At 36.7% G+C, this 26,790-nt stretch overlaps 4 protein-coding genes across 4 annotated transcripts; 1 reads left to right on the top strand and 3 right to left on the bottom strand.

Moving 5' to 3' along the window:
* Positions 1-4,397: 4,397 nt before the first annotated feature.
* LOC106310964 (ethylene-responsive transcription factor ERF012-like) lies at positions 4,398-5,532 on the bottom strand. The gene has a single exon (XM_013748191.1). It carries the CDS (start codon positions 5,378-5,380, stop codon positions 4,748-4,750), a length of 633 nt encoding a protein of 210 aa, XP_013603645.1. The 5' UTR covers positions 5,381-5,532; the 3' UTR covers positions 4,398-4,747.
* A 3,999-nt stretch (positions 5,533-9,531) lies between these two features.
* On the top strand, positions 9,532-10,831 carry LOC106310963 (transmembrane emp24 domain-containing protein p24delta5-like). Its single transcript, XM_013748190.1, has 4 exons — positions 9,532-9,841; positions 9,992-10,204; positions 10,280-10,356; positions 10,426-10,831. The coding sequence occupies exons 1-4, from the start codon at positions 9,635-9,637 to the stop codon at positions 10,568-10,570; spliced, it is 642 nt and encodes a 213-aa protein (XP_013603644.1). The 5' UTR covers positions 9,532-9,634; the 3' UTR covers positions 10,571-10,831.
* Positions 10,832-11,335: 504 nt separating this feature from the next.
* LOC106310960 (lysM domain-containing GPI-anchored protein 1-like) lies at positions 11,336-13,737 on the bottom strand. The gene is made up of 3 exons (XM_013748188.1): positions 12,887-13,737; positions 11,947-12,064; positions 11,336-11,849 (listed from the first exon to the last, which is right to left on the bottom strand). The coding sequence occupies exons 1-3, from the start codon at positions 13,551-13,553 to the stop codon at positions 11,390-11,392; spliced, it is 1,245 nt and encodes a 414-aa protein (XP_013603642.1). The 5' UTR covers positions 13,554-13,737; the 3' UTR covers positions 11,336-11,389.
* Positions 13,738-14,277: 540 nt separating this feature from the next.
* On the bottom strand, positions 14,278-15,926 carry LOC106310961 (GDP-mannose transporter GONST5). Its single transcript, XM_013748189.1, has 5 exons — positions 15,733-15,926; positions 15,410-15,659; positions 15,114-15,321; positions 14,615-14,846; positions 14,278-14,524 (listed from the first exon to the last, which is right to left on the bottom strand). Exons 1-5 carry the CDS (start codon positions 15,847-15,849, stop codon positions 14,300-14,302), a joined length of 1,032 nt encoding a protein of 343 aa, XP_013603643.1. The 5' UTR covers positions 15,850-15,926; the 3' UTR covers positions 14,278-14,299.
* Between the last annotated feature and the right edge of the window lie 10,864 nt (positions 15,927-26,790).

Here is a 26,790-nt window from a genome sequence, read left to right as displayed (position 1 = left end):
AAGTATAGTACTAGTACTTGCATGATCATGTATATGCATTTGTTAATTGTTTGGTTTATTATTGATTGTGTTATGATTCTAGATTCACTGAGTAAACTAGTTGCTCATGACTCATTCGTGTGTGCAGGTAACCCTTAGGCGGGAGACACTTTACTCTTTTGGACGGAAGGAGCGGCCAACCAGCGGTAGTATTTTGTTGTCCTTGCAACGTACCTTTTGATGTATATTTACTTAAAACGTTGTTGGGCAATAGGCCGTAGGATAAAACTATAACACTTTGTAAGATGTTTAAAGTAAATAAATAATGTATAAAAGATGTTTATAAATCACGAGTTCTCATATGATATTAGTCCTTGTCCGGGACGAACTAACTATCGAATATTGCTTTATCGGGTTGAAAAGCCTAGAGTAATATCCGATAGGAGCGTATGTGTTCTTTGGTTGTTGGTCTAAGGCGATCAGATTTATTTGGAGAACCTTGGGTCGACCATCAGGGAACATCGACCGTGTCATTTCCGGTTATCTACGATCGGGGGTGTCACAGTGAGTTTATAAGAGCTGCAAATTTTTTTTGGTTTGTTTTAGTGCAGAAAGGGGAATGAAGGATTGTGTTTGTGTTGTTTTTTTTTCAAAATTAGGTTCATGCGTTCAAAGTTTATGTACATTAAGGGGTGAAAGTTCATGTGGAGGAGTCTGACGTGACTACATAGTTTATCATGAGGCTGTTGCTCGATTTCGAAGGCCTCGAAACAACAGAGAAAACTAGAGTATAACGATGATGCAAAGGTTAGTGTTTCATCTTCTGCATTTTTCATCTGTCTGCATCATAATCTATGTTTACACGATAAGAATGTCAACAACAGTGATGAACGATATGCATCATCTACTTATTACTAATGAGTTATGGGACTTTCAAATGAGTTGCATTGACATGATTGGTGACTTTGGTAGATAAACATTGGGATTTAATTTTGTATTTTTGTTCAGTTAATTGTTACCTTAGAGCCTTCAGTTTCTATACATACAGATTTGAAAAGTTTATGTCTAACAAGACAAACATTGGTGAGACTGAAAACATTTCCTCGGGTTGAACCACTCATTATTCCATATATATCTAACAAGACAAACAGTTTCTCGGTGATCTCTTACCTTAAGAAATAGCCTCATTGAAACTATTTACAACTTTGCCAAAATTTTGATCCTTAGTGACTTAAAACCGTCAAGTATATGGTTGCAGATTTTCTTTTACACAGCAAGTAAGAGTTTTCCAGGTCACACAGGGCAGGCAACAACAAAAGTAAATGCGTGTAAAAGAAGGAGCAAGTAATGGATCTATGCAGATTTTCTTTTACACAGCAAGTAAGAGTTTTCCAGGTCACACAGGGCAGGCAACAACAAAAGTAAATGCGTGTAAAAGAAGGAGCAAGTAATGGATCTATGCAGATTTTCTTTTACACAGCAAGTAAGAGTTTTCCAGGTCACACAGGACGTGCAACAACAAGAGTAAATGCGTGTAAAAGAAGAAACAAGTAATGGATCTATCAAAGCTTTTTTTTTTTTGAAACAAATGAATTATCAAGGTTTTGTTTTTAAGATGTGTTTGTACATATATTCGCATTTGGCTTCTAAAACATTTCATTGCATACTCTAGACAACATCTTTACTAGATTTCTCCACGCCTAATTTCTCAAGGTTCTTTTCCAGAACTGCCACACGTGTACCTCTAATAGATTATAAAAAAAGTTGTAGGAGTAGTTGCATAAACAAAATAGACAAAAGTTTTAAACTTTATTGCAACAAAAATAGAGTTATTGCTTACTGCAATAAGAGATGATTAACTTTGAGCAGACCTGATCCCAAAGGTCTGATTTGTTTTAAATGGGCATTATATAATACGAATATAAAGATTTAGAAAGGTTTAGGGAAAAAGCTTCATCAAATGGCAGTTCACATATCGGGATAAGAAACATAAAAGGTTAAACAACAAATAAAGTAATTAGATGACTAATGTTTAAGAAATCCACTATATAAAAAAATTAATGGGCAAATTTTTCAAACAACCATTTTAAAATTGTCACAAAAAGAGTTTTCATCAAGGAAAATAACCAAAATAGGTTTTAATAAAGAACCAAAAAAACTCTTCTGCCATTTACTTTATATATATATATATATATAGATAATAAAAGATAATGAAAATAAAAAGAAATACATAAATAAAATAAAAACATTTTTTATAGTTTCTGATTATATGTTTTTTAATTTGAACTTTTTATAATTTTTTCGAATTTTCTTCTTGAAAGTCGAAAATGCTTTTGAAGCTATTTAAAAAAAAAATCAAATTTTAAATTTTAATTTCTAATTTTTTTTTCAAATTTTAAACCCGACCCCTAACTCTAAATCTAAAATCAAGTATTAACTAACTCTAGACGGTATCCTTTAATAATAAAATCTCTTTGAGCCATTTCTTCCATTAGGAGCTAGATTGGAAAGAAAAACTAGCTTAGGTTCATTAGAGACTGTTTATCAAAATTAAAATCAAGCGATAACAAATTTTATTTGAGGAAATTATATAGTATATTTATGATAAATATTTCCAGAAATGGCTGCAAATTTTTAATAAACTAAATAGTAATTATTACACAATATTTATCATGTAAATCTTTTTTGCCATAAACTTAAATAGACTCATATATGTAACTATCAATATTTTTTTATATAACATATAATTTAAAATTTATTCTTTTTAAAAAAAATCCGTTTTGTTTTTATTCTTCGTAGGAAAATAGTGAAGAGTAATAATACAATCTATACTAATTCAAAAACAAATACATGACCCCAAATTTTTGTTTTATAATGAAATTGTTAATTCAAAATAATAAAAGAGAAATGATTTATAAAAAAAGACATAACACATATATAAAATAAAATAATACATGTAAACTGAAATAATCTTTACATACCCTGACATTATTTAAAACCATAAAAGTTAATAATACACTATTCTTGCAAAAGCTTATATAAAAGTCACCCAAACAAAATATACAATTATATAGTTACATACATCACACGTAAAACATATTCCGCACGAAGCGTGTACCGTTATAAAGAAAGTATTTACAAAAAGCCCTAACCGAACCCGATCAACGTTACCTTATATTTCTATATGCTCAACACAATTCATAAGCCCATTTACTCTTTAAGGTTTGAAATGCCTAGTTTTAGATTTTTCTTTGTCTGAACGTTAACTTTTATAGGTACACGCCAAAAAGCCCATGGACGTCGCAGCCCACACCACAAAAGAGTGTTGAGCAGGGGACGAGTCATGTGGCTTCAATGTTCAATCCCAAGTAATGGAGTTTAGATGTCCCTTGGACAAAGAAATGCTATATATATAATCTACAAAAGTAGATTCCATGTTGAAGCGATAAGAATCATATGAATGTCTTATCAAATCTTACTACAAAATAAGGCAAAGTTTCTTACTGATAGCTACTGTACACCAAAAGTGCAATCAGTTTTACTTTCATGATTTAAATTGATTGACTACGCTGGAACATTTAAAATCAGTTTGAATTGGTGATAATAGTGGATCATAAAATTACTATATTTGTTAACGTAACTGCGATTCTGTTGTACCTCAATGAAAGAGCAAAACGAAAAGAGAACGAGAAATTTTATAAAAAAAATAAATTTCACTTTTAATATAATAGTTCAATTTTCAAAGATCTGTCCCCAAGTAATATGTGCATTATTTGCCATACCAAACTTTTCCACGGCACATGAAACAGTGAGATTCCTCTGAATAATAGTACTATACATAATAGTTTTTTAATCAAACAACTAATGAATAAGGTTAGACAAAAAAAACTAATGAATTAGGAAGAGACATTGGGAAAAAGTTTGCTTGCATGTATATACATCATCTAAAGAACTTTACCACTATCATCTAATTAACTTTACCATTATCAACAATATCTTGTAACTAATGATTGTTAATTATATACATACCACTAGGTTTACCACTTACCAAAATAAGAAATTCAGTGCAAAGATAATGTGCTGGGTTGCAAAATCATTACATAGCTACTCGGCATATATGTCATATATACACGCAAATAAGTTGAAAATTTAACAAAATTCAAATATTTTTTTTTTTTTTTTTTGTAATCCAGGGTTCCTCGCTTCGCGGGTCAATCCCTGGGTCCGGTCAGGCAGTAGGGCAGCTTCACCCGGGAGGTTTTTCCCAGAGCCCGAAGGCCCAATATCCGCTTTTGGTGTCCAGATGAAGCAGGCTAGTTTCCGCATGGGGGGATCGAACCCGGATGGTGGTTGCCACCACAGGCCCATCCTTCCACTTGGACTACCTCGTCCGGACAATTCAAATATTGAGCACCAAATTAATTTCATAAACATACTGCAACATATATTATATATTCTTTACAATGATACAACATGCTATCAGTAAAACTTAATTAAAAGGAAAAATCACTTGAAAAGTCAAAGAAGTGACAAAAAGGCTTCTTGTTCATGTGATCTTCCTAGGCCGCCCGCCCACCTCTCAACTCCCAAACGTATTGCAATATTGACATATAATAGCTTCAATTATATTACAGTCAACTTGAAAGGTATAATTACGACAAGGGTAAATTAGTTAACATTTTTGTGTAAGGTAAATTAATTAACATATAAAAATAATTTTGTAAATAATAAAACATATATAGTAAAGTATGTATTCTGGACCGTCAGATCAACTGAAACTCCAAAGTGGAATATCAGCATCTTCGTAGAAATACCCATCGACCATATTCGTGGTCGAGTTCAGTGGAGGAGAGTAATTAAACGGAGCTCCATCATCGAAGAAGAACATCCCATTATGATCATTATCATACCACGATGATGATGGATCCATCAAAGACACACGATTGTCTACGAAAGACCCTATCAATGATTGCATGTCATCAGGATGTTGATCATGATCGAACGGTGACGAATCTGCCGATGAAGATGGAGCAAAAAGGTCAAATGAATTGTTGGCTGCTTGAGCGGCAATTTTTTGGATGGATTTGGGGGACAAATGGGTCTTTTCATCTAACAGAAGGCGAGAAGAAGCAGAGCTGGGGAAGTTGAGATTGGCTTGAGGGCCTTTTAGACACAAGAGTGCAACATCATAAGCCCTAGCTGCTGCTTCAGCTGTTGAGTAAGAGCCCAACCAAATCCTTGTTTTTTTATTTGGTGCCCTAATCTCAGACACCCATGATCCCCAACTTCTCATCCTCACTCCTTTGTACTTCTTAATCTTATTCTTCTTGCTCTTGATCTTAGGAGAAGACGAAGGTGACAATGACATTTCCTTCTTGATATTGAGTTCTTGTTTCACCATTGTAATGGTGTTGTGTGTATTGATCCGAGGCTACGTAGCTTGATTGGACAATGTGGTATTTATCAAGAGATGAGGAGATTGTTTTTATCGTTTTTGGTGACGGCTAGAGATTTTTGGATGAGTGTTTATGTGAGGTCAGGTGAGGAGATTGATATGAAGGGGTATGGGAGACGAGGGAAGAAATATTATTTATTTGATATAAATCTAAAATAGGGTCAAATGTGATATAGTATGGTTTACTGTGTATGAATGTGACATTTTGGTGCATGACAGGTGTTTTTCTTCTATTTTTTGTTTATCATAGCAAACTGTCAATCGTCATTAATACATTTTTGTTTCTTGCTCATTTAAAAATAATTATTTTTATCTTTCGAATCTAATTATTAATCGAATATGGATGCATGTTAAGTGTTCAAAGTTCGAACAATGAACCTGAACGTGGCTTTTTTTTTAAAACTGTGAACATGGCTTTCTTTTAACCTTTTTGCTAGATTTGGATCTTCATATTAAATTTTTGTAATGTTAACTCAAAGTAGAATAACTAAGAATCTTGAAATTTAGAGGAAACTATGTATGCAGATTTTAAAAAAAAAAAAAAAAAAAAGATGTAAATCGGTATACTATTACGTGAACTTTTGTCCATTATAGGAAACCAAATTATGTTTCATCATTTGTTTTTTCAAACTTGTTCGTTTGTTTTTTTTTTCGTTTTTTTTATTTTATGGTTTGTATTGTTACCAATAAGATTGATATTTGTCCAAAGAATAATTACCGAGTGGAGCCAATATTGCTAGGAATAGTATATACTACTATATAGCGTACGGAAGTCGGAAGCCACTTGCTGAGCAAATCAAGAAGTGATTCTAAATACAATATTCTTTGGTTGAGAATTTGAGATATCAATTTTCTTTTATATTGACTATAAGTAGCTATCACCACTATCAGGAGATTATAGATTACAGCTACGTTTAACGCGTTGAGTCATCATATACGATCTTTCCAAGAAAGAGATGGATGGTTCTAATAAAAAGGAAAAAAAGAAAGAGATGGTTAGTTATGGCCTTATGGGCCTACGTTTATTGTTTACCGATTAAAAAATGAGGTCTAGTCTCAAGTTATATTAAAACATAATTCACAGCTTTGATTCATGTGTGTGTGATTTTTTTAAAAATAGATTTAATGAACTTATTTCTAAAAAGTCATGTTACATTTAATCTATAATCTTATTATTTAAATTTTAGGCTTACCAAAATTTTTTATTGGACTATCAATAATTGGATTTAAACAATAAATGATCCATTGAATTTATAGATAGTATAAATTAAATAAATATAATTTAATGTTGTAATATTATACCATGTTAAATATTTAAATATTTGTCAATGTTAACGTTTAAAATTATAAAGATTTTTTTTAAATAACAAAAATCATATTATCTAACAATGATTAATATTTACTACCTTAAACCAATGAAAACAAATTTTAAACTATATAGTTTATTTTAGAAATTAAACAAAAAAATAAAATGTTGAATTATTTACTCGATAATATAAATCTATGAAGCGAAAAGTTTATTTTTTAAAAAAAATTTTAAATTTGTGAAATGTTACAATATCTTTGAATATGACAATAAAAAAATATTTTACTAATATTTATATATATAGTTACGATTTTAATAATGAAATAATAATCCGAAAATATATATATATATAGAAGAAGATACAAATACATGTGAAAATTTGAAACAATTTATTCAATGAAAAAAATATACCGTAAACTTATTATGTTTTAAAAATTGATAGACACATATATATTATAATATATACCAATTTAATATTGAAAACAAAATATTTATATAAAAATAAATGAAAAAAAAAATCTGCGCGGTTGTGCGGATCGAGATCTAGTACCGTATTCATTAAAAAGCTTGACGGTAAAGTCTCTCAACATGCACATAAAAGTTATTTCTTGTAATATTTTATCGTTTGTTTCAGACTTTCAGTTGTTAAACTTTATTAGATTGACGTCTACGGTCTACCAAAGCGTATTACTCTAACTATCTAACTCGAAAACGTGTATGTTTTAACCCCGCCATATGTGCGTTACCGTTATTTTCGTACCTTTCTTAAACTTTATTAATATATTATTCTATTACAAATTCTAAAATATTTACATAAACGATTTTATAACCGACAATTTTTTTTTTTTTTTATAAAAATTTACATCTGACTACATTATTTTGAATTGTTTTATAAAGACCTACGAGTTACGATTCTCTTTGTACCTTACTAAAGATTTGGAGTCGAAATATGGCTCTTATAATATAAATGTTTTAATGAATCTTCCATTGTAATAAAGCGATTTCTATTTATTTTTGTATATGTCTGCTACTAGTATTTTATTGACTTATTTAACTATATCGTCAATTTTATCATCGATCATATTTTCGTTAAATATTTATTACCGTATTGTGTCACAGATCCAGTTTAATATTTGATGAATAATGTAGCAAACTCCAAAGAAAACAATAGATAGTGAGAAATGAGAAGGAAGAGTGAAGTAAGAAGACTGGGAGAAGATGATGATGCTATAGATTGATAAAGAGATTGACTTCAAATTACAGCTGTTCTCAATCTGTCTCTTTGCTACCCAAACCCAAACCGCGTTATCTCTCGTCACACTCACTCCTAATCAATATACTATATGCTAAGAATGGTATAAACCATTGAAAAGGAGAAAGCATATACTTATAGATTTAAGAAATAATAAAAGCATATATAGCTTTAAGACGCGCAAAGATGCACATGATCTTATGTGAGAAAAGAATGGAAGGTAACATGTTCTATGTGGACAGCCTTGACTTCCTCACAAAGGTTACGACTAATCAATCATGAGATGGTACTTTTGTTCTCTTCGTCTTGAGATTTCACACTTTGGTTTTACGCAAAAACTCTCCAAATGAGAGAATATGGGCAAATTTTGTCAGCTTTCCAGCAAAAATTATGCGTTTGCATGAAGTTAAAGAAGCATCTTGATCGTGGCTTCTTTCAGTTTCGCTTTTTGAATATTAACGGTTAAGCTAGGTGGGCTTCTAACCTAAAACCAATTGGTAATAAGTGGAGTGGTCCATCTATCTTATATATTACTAAAGATCCCTTCCAACTACCTATGTGGAACCTTTGTCCCTAATACGTCCCCTCGAGATGATGGTTCTTTAAGCGTCAATTTCGGAATGTTTGGGCAAGGATCGATGGCCAACTTTGGGCGGGGTCGATGTGGATCAGGTTGAACTGCGTGGATCGGGCTCTGATACCATGTTAAGCTAGATGGACTTCCAACCTAAAACCAATTGGTAATAAATGGAGTGGTCCATCTATCTTATATATTACTAAAGATCTTTTCCAACTACCTATGCGGGACCTTTGTCCCTAATATTAACATTTGTATTCTAACAAGAAGAAGCTTGTCGATATACGAATTTAACTGTCCCATAACTTACACTCGAAAGCTAACATAAGAGTAGAGAGAATTACCACATATTTATATATTTTGTCCGAAAATATCCAACTTTCAATGTTGAGACAATTGTATTAATCAGCAAATCTTTTATTTGTATATTCAGATCTATGATTTAGTCGGTTTTGAAAAAGTTAAAACTGAGGTGGGGACATAAAACATGATAGATCCCTCATAAATACATGTATGTTTCGTAAACAACAAAAAAAGACTCATACATGGTTGTTCCTCTAGCAAGAATAAAGATTTTATTTTATTCGATATTTGTATTTTACATTCTGATCGCTCAAACTCACGATCATAATAATAAAACATATGTTACAGAAGAAAAAAAACATCGGTCAGTGGTCACAACCAGGCGTAGAAACAAAACAGATAATAGCTAGGCGGGAAGGTACTGCAAGCCCATTTATGAATTTGAATGGGCCGAACAAATAACCGTGGGTCCAATCTAAAACTTTGTGTTAGTTTCGCCAAACGGAACCCTCTTAACCATTCAGAAGGTGAGATAAGAATCGATGACGCGCCACCTCCGTTAAAGACACGCCACGTCAACCATTATTCGCAACCTGATTGGCTGATTCCACGTTGAAGCAAGTCACTCGCGTCGTGTAAGACGTACGTGCTCGCGAACTCTCTCTGTCTTTCGTTTGGTTTGGTTTGGTTTTGGAAGGACTTTGACTTTCTCTTGGACTTGGTCGGGGTAAGAAGAGAAGAAGACCGTCGTAGCTCTCCCCGATGGCGATCAGAGGAATCGTTGCGATTTCAACGGTGGTGTTGTTTCTTTTGACGGTTAATCACGGAGAAGCTATATGGCTGACGATTCCGGCGACGGGAGGGACAAAGTGCGTCTCGGAGGAGATACAGAGCCACGTCGTCGTCATGGCTGATTACTATGTCGTCGATGAGCAAAACCCTGGAAACACACCTGCCGTTTCCGCCAAGGTACGGCTCCGAATCAAACTTATGTATTGGAGATTGAGTTTAAAGTTGTGAACTTTATGTCGGTAGCTTTGGTACTACGGATCAAGAGTTCTAAAGATGCAAACTTGTTTGCATGTTGTTGTTTTTTTGGTCTGATTGGGGTTTGTGTAGGTAACATCTCCTTACGGGAACGATCTTCATCACCAAGACAATGTAACGCACGGTCAGTTTGCGTTCACAACTCAAGAGACAGGAAACTACTTGGCTTGTTTCTCGGTTGATTCCAGTCATCCGCTAGCTAATCCGTTGACTCTTGGGATTGATTGGAAGACTGGTATCGCTGCCAAAGATTGGGATTCTGTTGCTAAAAAGGAAAAGATCGAGGCAAGTTACATTTACATCACATCTCCTCGTTCTGATGTGTACTTCATCGTTATGTATGTGTATTGTTTTTTGCAGGGTGTTGAGCTTCAGTTAACGAGACTTGAGGGGTTAGTGCAGGCGATTCGTGAGAACATCGATTATATAAAGAACAGGTACGTCTCTAACTCTTTCTCCTCCTCGAAGTGTTCTCTCTCTCGCGGTTAAGCGTTATTTGGATACAGGGAAGGGGAGATGCGAGAAGTGAGTGAAGCAACCAACGCAAGAGTGGCTTGGTTCAGTATAATGTCACTTGGGGTTTGTCTTTCAGCAGCGGGTGCACAGATATGGTACCTGAAGCGATATTTCCACAAGAAGAAACTCATCTAAAGACTTTGGCTTGGAAGGCTACTTTGCTATATTTTGTAACATCACAGATTCCCCCACCTTTGAAAAGAGGGAAAAGCTCAAGGTTGTAGAGTCAACTTGTTAGTTGTTACAATTAAAGAACGCATTTTCATTTATATCTTCTGTGGAACAGGATCTCGATAGTTAGAGATCAATGAGTTTGTGCACAGATCATTGTGTTTTGATTTATCTCTGTTGGAGTAGAAAAATGCAGTTATGTGACAATGCACCAAATCTCTCTGACTTTCTCTAGGTATATGATTTTCTGCGTTCCACTGTAACTGATGAGATTAGGCCTGCGGGTTGGGGTAGTTCGGAATTCGGATAGTTAAGTTCAACTAAAATATTGTCAAATTGATCGAAAACAATCTGTTTCGGCATTCGGGTAGTTTGGTTTTAAAAGTTTTACCAAAATTAACTAATAAAGTTTTTTTAGTTCGATTATCTTTCGGTTAAATGAATTTTAATAAAATTCAGATAATTTCGGTTGCTCGGTTTGGAATTTTGGTTTGGAATTTGACTAACAAAACCTTTTTTGTAGAAAAGCTGACCGAACTGAAAAGCAATATTTTTATAAACATGCCAAACTGAACCGATCTCGTAACCAAACTAACCAAAAATTTCAGTTCGGTTTTTGGTTCGGCGAATTTGGTTCAGTTCAAAACCACAGGCCTAGATGAGATTAAAACTTTCTGTGAGATCCAACTTCAAGATAATAAAGAGTTTTTCGGTTTTACTCATCAAGAATTCTCAGAAATGAGTTTTAATGCGCGGTAAAATAAACAAATTGTTGTTGATCAATCAACATGAGAAGACAAAGGAGATGGAGATGAGTAAAATGATAAAGAAGTAGCTAAAAGAGTAGACAGTGGCGGTTGAGATGCTTCCAGCTGGACCATGAGCAGGGTTACCCGGGAAGGAACCACCACCTGGAGGAATCACAGATGATCCTGGCGAAGCTGCTATTGAACCTGGACCATCATAATCCGGCGAAGGCGCTGGTGCATACATTAGATCCTTAGGAACAGTATCAGGAGGAGCTAGAAGCGGCGCAAATTGTTGAGGCCCGGGACATCGTGGCTGTAGAGATCTAGACAGCATGGTCAAGATGGTGCCGTTGGCGAAACCATTGTAATCACAAGTCGTCACGTTACAGCCAGCGCTACTCTGCTGGACCGTGATGTTACCGAGCATGAGGTTGCTGTTTGTACACTGCATACTCGAGCAAGAGACGGCTAAAGAAGCAGGCTCACAATACAAACTGCATCACACACACACCACACCACAACCAAATTAACATAAGCTTGAGAGAAGGAAGGAAGGAAGGTAAGGAGAGGATCTTTGGATATTGTTATTACCTGCGGCTCCCAAGCGCACAGCTGCATTGCACGCAGTGGCCTGCTGCTAGAGCGTAGCTACCATTTGGAACTATCAATCCGTAATCCGAAGCATACTTGGGAAAATTAGAAGCACAAGCTGTGACAAAGGTGAAGAAGATACATAACCAATCATTTAAACAGAGCTCAGCAAACAAGAAAACACCACAAAGATGCAAACTTTTGGCAGCTAAGAACTCACACAACACAAAAATGCAATCAAACAACAATAAAGGAAACAACCAAAGACAAGCTACACCAAAAATAGAAACTAACTCCCATTATATAAACTTCTAAAGATAAGCACAAGCTGAGACATGGTGAAGATACATAAACCAAAAATTAAAACAACTGTTACCAACAGAGCTTAACAAACATTAAAACACCACAAAGATGCAAACTTTTGGCAGCTCAAAACTCACACAATAAGAAAATGCAATCAAACAACAATAAAGGAAACAACCAAAGACTCACAAAGCTATACCAAAAATAGAAACTACTTCCCATTATATAAACCACTAAAGATAAGAACAAGCTGAGAGAAGGTGAAGATACAGAGCCAAAAATCAAAACAGAGCTTAGCAAACAAGTAAACACCACAAAGATGCAAACTTTTGGCACCTCAAAACTCACACCAACGCACAACAAGTAAAGAAAACAACCAAAGACTGACAAAGCCACACACACTAAAGATCCCAACTTTGGCAACATTATAGACTACAACTCACAACAGAAACTGCTTCCCATTACATAAACCTCTAAAGATTCAACCTTTGGCAGCTCAAAACCCATATCAATGCACAACACAAACAAAAAACAATTAAAGAAACAACCAAAGATCCCAACTTGGGAACATTAACTAACAATATAAACTACTTCACATCATTAAAACCCATAAAGACAAGAACTTTATAGACCAAACCTGACAAGGGAATGGCGAGGATATCACCGGAGCTAACATCAGGAGCACCCATAGCATTCACATTCATCAAATCAGTAAGCGTAGTCTCATACCTCCTCGCTATCCCCGCCAACGTATCCACACCCTTCACCACGTACGACAGATAAACCGCCGGCAGAGAATTATCCGTCCCGTTGAAGCAAGCGCACGGCAGAGGGACGAGGAGACTCGTCCCGACATCGAGCACCGAGGGGTCGTTCACCGAGTTAGCCTCCTGGATCTGCTCGGCGGAGACCAGACCGCCGTAGACAGAGCCTGCGATGGAAGCTAGAGTGTCGGAAGGGCGGGTCTTGTAACGCGTGGAGACGGATTTGCGTATCCCGTCGACGCAGGAGCAGGTGAGGGGGATCTTGAGGAAGAGGGTGGAAGGGAGGATGTGGTTCTCGACGTCGGGGTAGGAGATGTCGATGGCGTTGGCGAGGAGGATGGAGATTGGGTCGACTTGGAAGAGGGAGGCGACTTCAGAGACTTTGAGGTCGGTGTAGAGCGTGTAGCCGAGTAGGGAGTTGCAGGTGTCGTTGCTTGAGCATGGCTCGATTGTTGATTTAGCTGTCGTTGTTGTGAAGAAGAGAGAGCTCGAAGCTAGGATCAGAAAGAAGTGGAAGATGGGTTTATCTGGGGTTTTCATGTCTGAAAGTTTCGACTTCTCTCTCTATTACAGAACAATGGACAGAGTTTATGGGTTTGGTGTAGAGATAGAATCTTTCTTATCTCTCTCTCTCTGGTTTTCTTCTTCTTCTTGTTGAGTAGAGAGAGAGAGAGTGAAGGAAAGTAAGAGACTTTTTTTGAAATGGAGGAGAGAGAGAGAGTAGACAAGTGTGTTGTACAGAGTGAACAGAGAAGGGTAGCTTTGCGATCTCCGAGACAAGACAGACTTTTGTGTTCTGTTGTGACTGATTTGCCCTTACTCCATAACTCGTTTAGACCGGTTTAATACAACCGTTGCCATTAATGGAGAACCGGAAGAAGGATATGGCGGTAAATTAATGACTTAAGGCTGAGGCCCACTTAGACAGGCCCATTTTACTTTTAGAGAAGCTAAAGCAAAGAATCTTCTTCGAGTCAGTTAACTAATATTCTTTGCTTTGAATTAGAGCAGTGAGCCGGTTTTGGAAAAACATTCAACTTGATTAAAAAAAATATGTACTGATCACCTAGTTTTTATTGCGTTAATTGTTTTCGAGTTCTATAAATTTTAGAGCCGAATTTAGTTAGTAAAATAAAGTAAGGTGAAAGCACTAGGCATGAATACAAAATGGGCATATGCTTTATTGAGGATGTTCAATATTAAATCTAAATCCTTTCTCCTTTCTTTTTATTTGGCTTTCAAAAGTAGTTGTAAGCTTGAAGAATTCAATTACACACGTTGCATGTTCAAACTTTACTCTCAACTTTATCGTTAACAAGAGGGATCATCAGTTCCATCTTGTTCCTTGGGGTACAAGGAGTCCTAGGAGTCCCCGGTTGTTGCTGAGAAAGCAAATGACTTACATATCCATAAAACGTGCATCCCACGAGTGTGATTCCGCATCCAACAGCGTTCATCGGTGATATCGGGTTTCTGAATATCATCCATGAAACCAGAACAGCCACCGCAACCTACAAATCATCACATCTAGTGTAGGTTTCAAAATTTGTTTGGAGCAGCCAAAAGAAGTAAAAAGGTTCGTGAGTTTTTGTTGGCTTTACCTTAAGGTTACCAGCTACATTGAATGTGACTGCTGTTGTGGAGTGAATGACGTAGAAGATTGAGAAGTTAAGACAAAAAGCTACAACACCTGAGCTGAAAATAATGATGAGAGCCGACCATGAAGACGGGTGTGCTTCAAACCAATCCAAGATCCCATTGCCTTCGAGTAGAAACGCTGGTACTCCGAGAATCATGGTCGCAAAAGGCGCCATATAGTACACCGTGTTTATGCTAAAACATAGAGTCATAGAGACATTATAACAACGAGGATGAAACAAACACTAAGTTTCATACTTTCAACATACATCATGTGAAACTAAAGATCAAGAAACATAAGCAGAGGCTGATTTGGGTATAGCCCAATGAAATATTAATCTTAGCTTTCATTAAAAATTTTTTTTTATATACATAGAGATATGAAAAAAAATATTTATAAAAGTTTTTACTAAATGTTTATGGCCCCTAAAATCCCTGAACCTAAAGAAACAGAACACTGACCTGTCAAACTTGTATCCATGAAGAAGAGATTCAGCAAGAATGGTCTTAGTAGAGGTAGCTAAACATCCAAACAAAGCAGCGCAGAAACCAAACACGTTAAAGCTAAGTTCTGTAATAGAAGTCAGAAGAATCCCTCCAACAATGGGAACCAACGAAGCCCAAATACGCCAATCGAAATATTTCCTCCATACCAACCACTGTAACACAACTGCCCTCACACAAAAAAAAAAAAAAACAATCAGAACAGAGCATAAAAGATCTTTGTGTTTCTTGTTGCGCAAGTCTTCTAAAAAAACCTGTTGTAGCTGGAGTGAAGGATTTGATTGTCTGCATGAAAGAGACAGGGATGTATCTAAGGCTGATGTTTCCCAACACAATGTTGATACAGAAGACGAATGACATTGGGAAGATCCTCTTCCATCTGTCTTCTGGATCAACCACGATCAACGGCTTAATCTTGAGGACTTTGATCACAATGTATGCTCCGATCGATGAACATATGAAATGAACGCATGAAACCGACAATGGAAACTTGAAATCCAGTTTCTGTAATGTTTTCAAACAAAATTGTTTTAGCAAAAATCCTAAACTCACATTGTACTAGAAGAAGTTATTTTACCTGGAAGATCCATTTGTTCATGATGATAACGGTAACGTTGAAACCCCACCATTGAAGAATGGCTAAAAGAGATCTGATCATGCTCCATTGATGCCAGAGACTACCATCCTCCATCATCTCTTTTCTCACTCTCTAACTCCGTCGAAATGAATCAGAGAGAAGAGAAGAGGGGAGCATTTAGGAAGGTGGCTAATTGAGAAGCTAAATAGGGAAGAGAGTAACGGTAAGCTTTGCTTCCATGCGATTTGTTTCGGATTCTCTTCACTTGTCTTCATCAATGTTAAACGTTTCTCTTTCTTGTTGCCATGAAAATAATGTTTTGCTCTTACGTAGGTTTCCTTGTGATTAAAGAAACTTTCCCTCTTTAATGCTTCGTTATTTAATAAATATTAAACCAATTCAGTGGTTACAACTTATAATTTAAAAATAGAAGAAAAGAAATACAAGTTCTAACTGTTGTCCGAAAGAAGGAACTTAATTTTTAACTGAAAAGAAACTTCATTAGACTTGGCAACAACTGATAGTGTTCTAAGCTCTAAAAAACAGTAGAGTATACACAAACTCGCTGAAAAAAAGATAATTTGGTGAGTAATATTGAATTGAATAATAACTCTAACGATTTCTGATGTAAATCAGTTAAGCTGAGTCACAGACAGAACATCTCTAGACTCTAGAGATCAAAATAGACATAATCGTCTGATCTCGATCGCTACTGTCGTCTTATCCTATTGTTTTCTTGTGTGTTTCCCACGTGATGCTAAAAGCTTGAATTTAAAAACACTTTAACACAAAAAAAACTATAGGATTAGAAGGAAAAAATATTCAAACTGAAAACAGAAAAGTGACCAACAGATATATTATGCCCATACTATAGAGGCTCCATAACAAGAACATGAATTGAATACTATCCAAAGATTCCCATTCCTCCCATGTGCTCACTCTTTTTAGTTTTTTTAGTTTATTTTACTTTTCCTTTCTATATCATAAAGTTTATTTATTTATGTGTTCTCTAGATAACCTTGTAGGACTACTTTCATTTTCTTTAAAATCGATAAGATCCTATATTACGTGGAATGTAGCCATGTGAAAATCTACCATTACCAAGGAGTGGAGTGAGCAAGACTTGTAGCGAATTAACCAGGCAGTAAATAGTTGAAATCTATTTTGATTTTAAGAAAAACTTATTAATATATATGTTCAGGCATAGCGTTGTGTTTAGGAAATGGTATTTATACAGTATGTAGATTTACTGTATCAATATTGCAAGTAAATAACTGCAATATTATGATCCCACCACCCAAAAAAAAAAATCGATCAACATTATAACACTTATTCTTTGGATCAATGTATCGAATCACTCCGGTACACTACAAGAAAACACAACTATAGCGACGAAAATTAACGAAAAAAATTAATCCTCGTAAATTTACGTCGATTTTACGAGTATCTTACAAGGAAATGTAAAATCAACGTAAGTTTGTCGTAAAATTACGACGAAACGATTTCGTTGTAAAAACGACGTAACATAGTGGTTTCCTCGTATACTCGACGTAAAATTAGCGTCTGCTTTACGAGGAAATATTTTACGTTTACTTAACGACAGAATTTCGAGTCCACCAACTTTGTAGTTGTAACACTTTTTTTGTTTCAGCTAGGCCTGGGCGTTTGGGTCTTCGGGTCGGGTTCGGGCCGGTTCCTTTCGGGTCCGGTTCTTTTGGGTCCTAAATATTTAGACTCAATAGGTACTTAGAAATTTCCGGTTCGGGTCCGGGTCGGTTCTTCTCGGGTCCGGATCGGTTCGGGTCTATAATTAAAATACCCATAATTTTTCGGGTCCATATCGGATCCGGATCGGGTTCGGGTATTTAGGATCTGAAAAAGACATGACATACCCAATTCAATAAAATTTAGTTGATATTTGTCATATATATCTAAAATTTTACAAAATAACTTAAATGAAATTATTAATAATTAAAATAAAACATTTTTAAACTCTAAATTTTACATTTTAAAGCTTCATACTACTTAAAAAATATTACAAAATAATAATAAATGTTGTTAACAAAAAATATTTAAACTAAATCATAAAATAATATATATAAAATATAACACAAAAAATCATAGTTTTAGATATACATGTTTTTAAGTCGGGTACAAATCGGTTCTTATTGGGTCGGTTCTTTTCGGGTCCGGGTCTATTCGGGTCGGTTCCTTTCGGTTCCGGGTCTATTCGGGTAAAAAAAAATTAGACCCAAAAGGTACTTATAAATTTTCGGTCCGGGTCCAGGTCGGGTATTTTTGGGTCGGTTCGGGTTCGGGTTTTCGGGTCCAGGTTAAATTGCCCAGGCCTAGTTTCAGCTACCTAACTAAATTTCGTCGTAGATTCGTAGTAAAATTTCAACTACCATATTCGAAAATTTCCTATAAATATGGACGTTTGAACATCATTTTAAACACACCAACAAGAAAAAAAATAAAAACGTGAAAGAAAAAAAATGTCGGGCTCTGGGAATATTTTTGAGTTGCGGAGGTAGATGTATATGCACAAAGATGCTAACGGGAGAGTGACGAAAGAATACCTCGAAGGGCTGGAGACATTTATGCATCAAGCAGATTCCACACCGCTCGCCCAAGAAAGTGGTAAGATGTTATGTCCTTGTCGGAAATGCAACAATTCGAAATTGGCAAATCGTGAAAATGTTTGGAAGCATTTAATAAACAGAGGTTTCACGCCAAATTACTATATTTGGTTTCAACATGGAGAAGGTTATAATTATGAGAATTGATGTGCCCCAGTCCACAGACCAGTCCGAGGAATCAGACCATCATGAAGTTCAGGACGTTCTGAACATTTTATCCAAGGTTCATATTTTTCACCATACTGGCCAGACTGACCGGACAGTGTACTGGACCGTCCCACATGCATCCGGAATGGAGCTTTGGCTGGAACCATGGCCAGATGACCGATTTTACCATACTGGACTTTGTCTTCCCCGTCCTGTTTTCCATTTTAAGAAGAACAGTCGAGACAAAACCACATTCGGATGCACCAATCCTGATTCAGTTCATCGCTTCTCTTTTCTGGTATGTACCGCACGTACCGCACGGACGTCCGGATTGGAGCTTCAGCAATACCCACGACCAGACGACCGAATCTTCCGAACTGGAGCTTGTCTTTCCCGTACTGTTTTGCATTTTAAGATCAACAGTCAACCCAGATTCGAATTCGAACGAGTGGATTTCGAGTTAGTTTGTGCCACTTCATTTCTGGCTAGTTTGGACTGTACTGGCCGCGTACTGACCCTGTCTGCAAGACATGCTGAAGATTCATTGAACCTGGACAGTGGAATTTGAAGGGTTCAATTGCAGTCAATGTTATTTTTCATGCCTTGACCAGATCTGGTCAACTTTGCATTTTTTATGTCTCTTTTTTCCACATTTTCATTAAGTCTTTTGACTAGAAAACTCTATATAATGTAATCCCATTTCTGAATAATGATAATCTCGTTTTTCCTTTCCCTTTTGAGTGTATTCTCTCTATTATCTGTCAAGAACATTTCTTAGTTTCTTTGGTGTGATTAGCTCCAAACAAACGCCTCTTTCTTGTTGGACCGGTGTGTCATATCCGGCAACAGATTGAGTTTGCTTCCTTGTCGGACCTTTGAGTCATATCAGGCGACAATCAAGAACCCTGGTAGTATCATTGGGCATCCGCAACCCTTTGTGTCACCGTTCATCCCATCAGTTCTCCTTCCTTTTGGATCGAGTCCATATCTTTCCTTACCGGTCGAGTGTTCGTTCCTTAGGGCGCATCAAGTGGTATCAGAGCAACTCTTCCGGTATTATCTATTTCATTCATCTTTCTCATCTTCCATTTTCTTATAAAAACTTCTTCTTCTACCTTTCTTGAATCCGGGCCCCTCATTACCATCCACCATATATATAAAAAAATAAAAATAGAAAGTTTCATTTGGGTATTGGTGGTGGAAGAGAAAACCTGCTGGCTGAGGAGAAATCCAGCCTTTGAGGTGGTTAAAACGAATTTATAAAAAAATCAAAAATCTCTTATCTTTCTATCTTGAGAAAATTTTCTTGTTTGCTTGGATCTACCCATTGGAATTCCTTGATCTGTTCTCTTAGAACATTGAGAAGAAGCTTGTGTGATTACCATAAAATTTGGGAGAAACACTTGAGTGGGTGAGATTAAAAACTTGAGAGTGTGAGGTTTTATTTTCTAACTTTTGTGTTGAGATTTTCAGGTTATGATATTTGGTCTTCAAAGGAAAAGTAGCAAGGAGAAATCCCCACGACAAACTTTCTCTCAACCTCCATTTAAATATTCTTTGAATAATTTTGATGAGTTAGTTAGTGTACAGGAACGACTAGACATAAGGTGCAAGGATCATATCAAAATGACCAGAGATGAGGCTGATCCAAAAAGGCGATTACTTCAGTTTGATGTCCAAGAAATCTGTGACAACTTTGAGAAGAGAATGATGAAAGCCCTCAAAGACATCAGTAAGAGCCAGAAGAAGAGCACATCCACACGTGCACCTGTAGCTGAACCATCATTGTTCATCAGTGAAAAACCTAAAGGTAAATCTGAAACCCATGTTGAAGAGTATAAAGATTTTTTCAGACTCTTTACCCATCTTTGATGAATCTGATGAAGAGCCAATTGAAAACTTGTTTTCTTGTGAGAAAAATTATGATCTTCCTTCTCTTGAATCTGAGTTTATGAATGATAATGAACAGACTATTGTAGAACTAACCGTTTTGCAACCGAAGCATCCGAGTAGTCTTGTTTTATCTCCACAGGTTTTTGAGGAAGAGCCACTAGATTTACCACATCAAGGACCACGTCGTGACACTAGGATATCTTTTGATGAAGATCTAGACCCTATCTTTGATGAGGAGGACGAACCTGGTCCAATCTTTGATGAAGAGGCAACAAACATCACGTCCATCGCTATGGAGAGCCATCTTTGCTTTGATCCCGGCACAACTCCTGCCCCTTTGTCTTCTGAACTTCAAGAGCACTGTGAGCAACCTGATTTGCTTAATTCTCAGTATGATATGTTTGTTAAGATCACTTCTCTTGATGTGAATCGTTTTGGTCTTGAAAAGGTGAAAAAACTTTGTGTTCAAAATCTGTTTTTGAAAGCATGATTAATTCTTTTAAAATCTTTGAACCTGATGAACTTCTTGATCAACCACGTTTTCAAAAAGACAATGACATCAATTCTGGAATAATCTTGAGTTTTGATCAGTTCTTAAAGCACAGCAAAAGCTTTGATTATTTTGATAGATCTCTTGAACTTGAATTGCAACAAACTGATTTTTGTGCTACAAAATCGTTTGATTCATTTTCTTTCAAAGGCATTGGCTTTGATCTGAGTTCTTCTAGACATGCACTGATAACTGATGATTTGTTTCCATCCTCTTTTGCATTGGACGATTTCTTGATTAAAAAGTTGCTGGAACAGAAATCACTTGAATCATAAACTGATTTTTGTGATCTTGATTGTTGTGAGAGTTCTGAAACTGATAAAACATGGCATTTTCTGAGATCAATTTTTGATAATTGTGTTGTTTTGAGCCTTGATGATATTGTGGTTTACAACACTTTCTTTGAAAAACATCTTGAATCTTTGATAGTTGATTCTCAATCTGAACTTAAGCTTGTGTGTTCAGATGTTGAGCAGGATATGCACGTCTTGAAAATGAATACTATTGTTGCATATCTTGATAAAATTCTGGTCCGTAATGTCTACTTTGATGTGCATCTTGACAAGCTGAAATGTGTGCTACTTGTTCTTGGAAAGATATCTTGATTTTTGATTTGAACAAGTATTTGTCTTGCACATTTCATCCTGGTCTTTTAGATCCTGGTGTTTTAGTGTTTGTTTTGAGTATCCAAGAAAGACAGGTTCAGCCTCTGAGAAATAAAAGCATTGACCGTGCCCAACAGCCTGAGATTTGGAGAAGCTTTTTTGTCCAAACCGGCTGCCTTGGAGATGCCAGCGATAAGGGTTCAATCAAAAATGGATATCTCAACATTCAGAAGGTATTTTGTCATGAATCCAATTTCCTTGGAAAGCCAACTCACCAGGGATTCACTGAGGCTTAGAATAACTTGAAAAGTTTCACGGAGAAAGGAGTTATGAATTTTCCAAACCGGAGGTTTTTCAGCCCGTCTATCCGCGAGTACCAGACTTCTAAAGAAGATTCAGGCCCAAGAAAGAAGCGGCCTGAGCCAAAACCGATCCTCCATGAACCAAAGGTGTTTCATCCGTCAACCTCCTGTCCAGACCAAAAGCATTGTAAGGATCATGGGTTGATTATCTCTGCTCATCATGAAAACGTTTTGAATCCGAGAATTTCCAAAAGAAAACACATCTTTACTTGGTTGAAAAACGTTTTGCTTAAACCTTTTCATGAATTGTTTTACTTAAGCTGTGCTTTGAAAGAGATTTGGTATAGAAAAATGCATGAACCAAAATTACTTAGGCCGAAGATTCAATTTGATTTCGTTCATGATGAGAATTTTTCAGATTTGGCATTGTCTCTTTCTTTCCCTAACAGTTTCACAGCTTGGCCTAATTTTAAAATTTATAAACCATTTTTTGGTGATCAGTTTACTTGCTTGATGCTTGCCCACGTGCTTGATGATTATCCTAAGAGTTTGGATCCTGTTTTTGATGTCTTAAGGATAGAGAAACCCTTTGATTATTTCTTTATAAGATTTGATGTGGTTTCTCTAGTTGTTTTGAATGAAATGGATAAGCATGATCATTTCCCAAGGAGAGCAAGCAATGATGGACGCCAAAGGACTTGGAATTACATGATGAAAACGACTTCAAACCGCCAACGAAGTTTCTGTCCAAACTTTTCATTCACTGAATTTTTCATGAATTTTAAATCCTTTGTATCTGATTTATTCGTATCTGATTTCTTTCCTTTTGATATAAGTACAATGGATTTGAGGACAAATCCTTTTGAAGAGGGAGAGTATGATGTGCCCCAGTCCGAGGAATCAGACCAGCATGATGTTCAGGACGTTCTGAACATTTTATCCGAGGTTCATATTTTTCACCATACTGGCCAGACTGACCGGACAATGTCTTGGACCGTCCCACATGCATCCGGAATGGAGCTTTGGCTGGAACCATGGCCAGATGACCGATTTTACCGTACTGGACTTTGTCTTCCGTGTCCTGTTTTCCATTTTAAGAAGAACAGTCGAGACAGAATCACATTCGGACGCACCAACCCTGATTCAGTTCATCGCTTCTCTTTTCTGGTCTGTACCGCACGTACCGCACGAACGTCCGGATTGGAGCTTCAGCAATACCCACGACCAGACGACCGAATCTTCCGAACTGGAGCTTGTCTTTCCCGTACTGTTTTGCATTTTAAGATCAACAATCAAGCCATATTCTAATTCGAACGAGTGAATTTCGAGTTAGTTCGTGCCACTTCATTTCTGGCTAGTTTGGACTGTACTGGCCGCGTACTGACCCTGTCCGCAGGACATGCTGAAGATTCATTGAACCTGGACAGTGGAATTTGAAGGGTTCCACTGCAGTCAATGTTATTTTTCGTGCATTGACCAGATCTGGTCAAGTTTGCATTTTCTATGTCTCTTTTTCCCACATTTTCATTAAGTCTTTTGATTAGAAATCTCTATATAATGTAATCCCATTTCTGAATAATGATAATCTCGCTTTTCCTTTCTCTTTTGAGTGTATTCTCTCTGTTTTTTGTCAAGAACATTTCTTAGTTTCTTTGGTGTGGTTAGCTCCAAACAAACGCCTCTTTCTTATTGGACCGGTGCGTCATATCCGACAACAGATTGAGTATGCTTCCTTGTCGGACCTATGAGTCATATCAGGCGACAATCAAGCACCCTGGTAGTATCATTGGGCCATCCGCAACCCTTTGTGTCACTGTTTATCCCATCAGTCCTCCTTCCTTTCGGATCGAGTCCATATCTTTCCTTACCGGGTCGAGTGTTCGTTCCTTAGGGCGCATCAAGTATGAAGCTAGTAGTAGTAATATCAATTTTCAGGAAGAACCGGTCGATCATCATTTGCATAATGAACATAGTTACCATTAGGAGGAGCAGATGGTAAATTATGATAGGATTCATGATATGGTAGATGATGCATTCGTAGCTCATGATGAAGATGAAAAACCTAACATAGATGCAAAAAAGTTATATGAAATGTTAGATGCTGCGAATCAGCCACTTTACAGTGGTTGTAGAGAATGTCTCTCTAAATTGTCGTTGGCTGCTAGAATGATGAATATTAAAACTGATCACAATCTACCTGAAAGTTGCATGAATAATTGGCATACTTGTTTAAAGAGTATTTGCCGTCTGCTGATTCTTATTATGAGATTCAGAAACTGGTTTATAGTCTTGGGTTGCCTTTCATCGACAATTGCATGATCTACTGGGGAGATGATGAGAAGTTAGAAGAATGTCGATTCTGTAAGAAGCCACGATTCAAGCCGCAAGGACGAGGACGTAATAGAGTACCGTACCAAAGGATGTGGTACCTACCAATTACAGACAGATTGAAAAGATTGTAGCAATCTGAGCAGACTGCCGGAGGGATGAGATGGCATGCCGAGCATACTTAGAAGGATGGTGAGATGACTCATCCATCAGATGCAAGAGCCTGGAAACATTTTAACAAAGTACATTGGGAATTCGCTAGCAATAGCCAGAATGTGTATCTCAGATTATGCACAGATGGATTTGGTCCATTCGGAATGTCAGGGAGGCAATATTCATTGTGGCCAGTCTCTCTTACACCATACAACCTGCCACCGGAGATGTGCATGCAACAGGAGTTGCTATTCTTGACCATATTAATACCTGGTCCGAACCATCCAAAAAGGTCTCTGGATGGTTTACTACAACCACTGATAAAAGAGTTGAAAGATTTGTGGTCAACAGGGGCGAGGATGTATGACTGCTCAACGAAGACAAATTTTACGATGCGAGCGATGCTTTTGTGGACTATAAGTGACTTTCCTGCCTATGGGATGTTGTCTGGATGGACTACACATGAGAGATTAGCTTGTCCATCTTGTAATGGAACGACAGATAAGTTTCAACTGAAGAATGGTAGGAAGACAAGTTGGTTCGATTGTCACCGTCGATTTTTTCCCATTGGGCATCCGTACCGAAGAAACAAGAAATTGTTTAGGCACAAAAGGGTTGTGAGAGACACTCCTCCTCCATATCTAACTGGAAAACAAATTGAAGCGCAAATCGATTACTAGGAACTAACGAAACAGTTCGTTGTGGTGGTAATTGGCATGTCCCGATAATATGTCTGATTTTTACGGTGTTTGGCACAACTGACACAGAAGAGTATATTTTGGGAGTTGTCATATTGGAACTCGATGTGATGCATATAGAGAAAAATTTCTTTGAGAACATCATGAATACAATATTGAATGTCCCAGGGAAGACAAAAGGCAACATAAAATCAAGGTTGGACTTGCCAGATATTTGCTCAAGAAGTGAGTTACATATAAAAAGCAATGGACAAGTTCCCGTTCCGATATTCAGATTGTCTTCAGAAAAAAAGTCGGTGTTGTTCAACTGGGTGGCATCAGAAGTGAAGTTCCCCGATGGGTATGTTTCGAATCTCTCTAGATGTGTTGAAAAAAGGGTCAAAAGTTCTCCGGGATGAAGAGTCATGATTGTCATGTATTTATGCAACGACTACTGCCCTTTGCATTTGCGGAGCTACTTCCAACAAACGTACATGAAGCACTTGCAAGTAGTATATTATAACGCATTAATTTTATAATGGTTTAGTTTGCAATAATATATGACTACTAATGTGTTTAATTGTTTTTGGAATATACAAGGCATTGGAGCATTTTTTAGGGATCTGAGCACACACACTCTTAAAGAAGAAGTCGTCGAACAACTTCACGAGAACATTCCCATCTTATTGTCCAACTTGGAGAAGATATTTCCTCCGGGATTTTTTAACGTCATGAAACATCTAGCTGTCCACCTCCCATATGAGGCATTGCTTCGTGGACCTGTACATTACGGATGGATGTATCAGTATGAGCGAGCCATGAAATATTTGAAGGGAAAAGCAAAAAACCTCGCAAAAGTTGAAGGCTCTATAATTGCTGGAAGTTTGACGGAAGAAACTTCTCACTTCACATTATACTATTTTGCGTCAAAAGTGCGTACCCAGAAAAGAGCTCCAAGAAGATATGATGATGGTGGTGTCGCGCAAACATATGCAGTTGCTGGTGTTCCAGACATCTTTAGCCAGATTGGCGACTCGGTGGGAAGTCTAAAGAGGTTTGGTGGTCGAGTGAAGAAGACGCTCATAGTGCACACACCTATATTCTACTCAATTGCGAAGATCCATTGATGCGTTATTTTGAAAGGTAACATATATTGACACTTCGAAACACATATAAGTATAATTTTCCAAAGATTAATTAATATAAAATGTAATTTTACAACCTATTTGTTTCTCAAGTCGAAGAAACATTCCCAGGTATATCCACAAGTGACGTAGATAGAAGAAAAGAAAAACACTTTATTAAGTGGTTGAAGAATCAGGTATTAACTCAAACTCTTAATTTTTGCAGGTTGATCGATCAAACTCTTTTTTCATACATGATCTGTATTTCAACGTTCTCTTAATTTTTGCTGGTTGATTATGACGACGACGCAGATTACCCTACGTGGTTTCACGAAGTAATTCAAGCTCCGCTTGCAAAGGTCACCACATCACAGATGTATTTCACACGAGGCTATACTTTTCACGTATATGAGTATGGTAGACAGCGGGCGACCAGTAACTATGGAATATGTGTGAAAGGCGAAACAAATTTCTACAGGATATTGCAGGAGATTATTGAAGTGGATTTCCCACGGTTATTGAAGCTGAAATGCGTCCTCTTCAAATATTAATGGTTCGACCCCGTCGTCAACAAAGGTGTTCAGTTTAACAAATTCGGTGTAGTTGATGTCAATGGTGGACGAAGGTACAACAAATTCTT

This window comes from Brassica oleracea, chromosome C8 (assembly GCF_000695525.1).
Source record: "Brassica oleracea var. oleracea cultivar TO1000 chromosome C8, BOL, whole genome shotgun sequence".
Taxonomy (NCBI): Eukaryota; Viridiplantae; Streptophyta; class Magnoliopsida; order Brassicales; family Brassicaceae; genus Brassica; species Brassica oleracea.
This window is presented reverse-complemented; position numbering and strand designations above follow the sequence as displayed.

Coding starts and splice junctions, on each gene's coding strand:
- LOC106310964 (XM_013748191.1), bottom strand. CDS start 5,380: ATGGTGAAACAAGAACTCAATATCAAGAAGGAAATGTCATTGTCACCT.
- LOC106310963 (XM_013748190.1), top strand. CDS start 9,635: ATGGCGATCAGAGGAATCGTTGCGATTTCAACGGTGGTGTTGTTTCTT. Junction 9,842..9,991: donor CACCTGCCGTTTCCGCCAAG/GTACGGCTCCGA, acceptor GGGTTTGTGTAG/GTAACATCTCCTTACGGGAA. Junction 10,205..10,279: donor CTAAAAAGGAAAAGATCGAG/GCAAGTTACATT, acceptor TGTTTTTTGCAG/GGTGTTGAGCTTCAGTTAAC.
- LOC106310960 (XM_013748188.1), bottom strand. CDS start 13,553: ATGAAAACCCCAGATAAACCCATCTTCCACTTCTTTCTGATCCTAGCT. Junction 12,065..12,886: donor CCTCGCCATTCCCTTGTCAG/GTTTGGTCTATA, acceptor CCTTTGTCACAG/CTTGTGCTTCTAATTTTCCC. Junction 11,850..11,946: donor TGTGCGCTTGGGAGCCGCAG/GTAATAACAATA, acceptor TGTGTGATGCAG/TTTGTATTGTGAGCCTGCTT.
- LOC106310961 (XM_013748189.1), bottom strand. CDS start 15,849: ATGATGGAGGATGGTAGTCTCTGGCATCAATGGAGCATGATCAGATCT. Junction 15,322..15,409: donor CTTCACTCCAGCTACAACAG/GTTTTTTTAGAA, acceptor GTGTGAGGGCAG/TTGTGTTACAGTGGTTGGTA. Junction 14,525..14,614: donor ATGTAGCTGGTAACCTTAAG/GTAAAGCCAACA, acceptor GATGATTTGTAG/GTTGCGGTGGCTGTTCTGGT.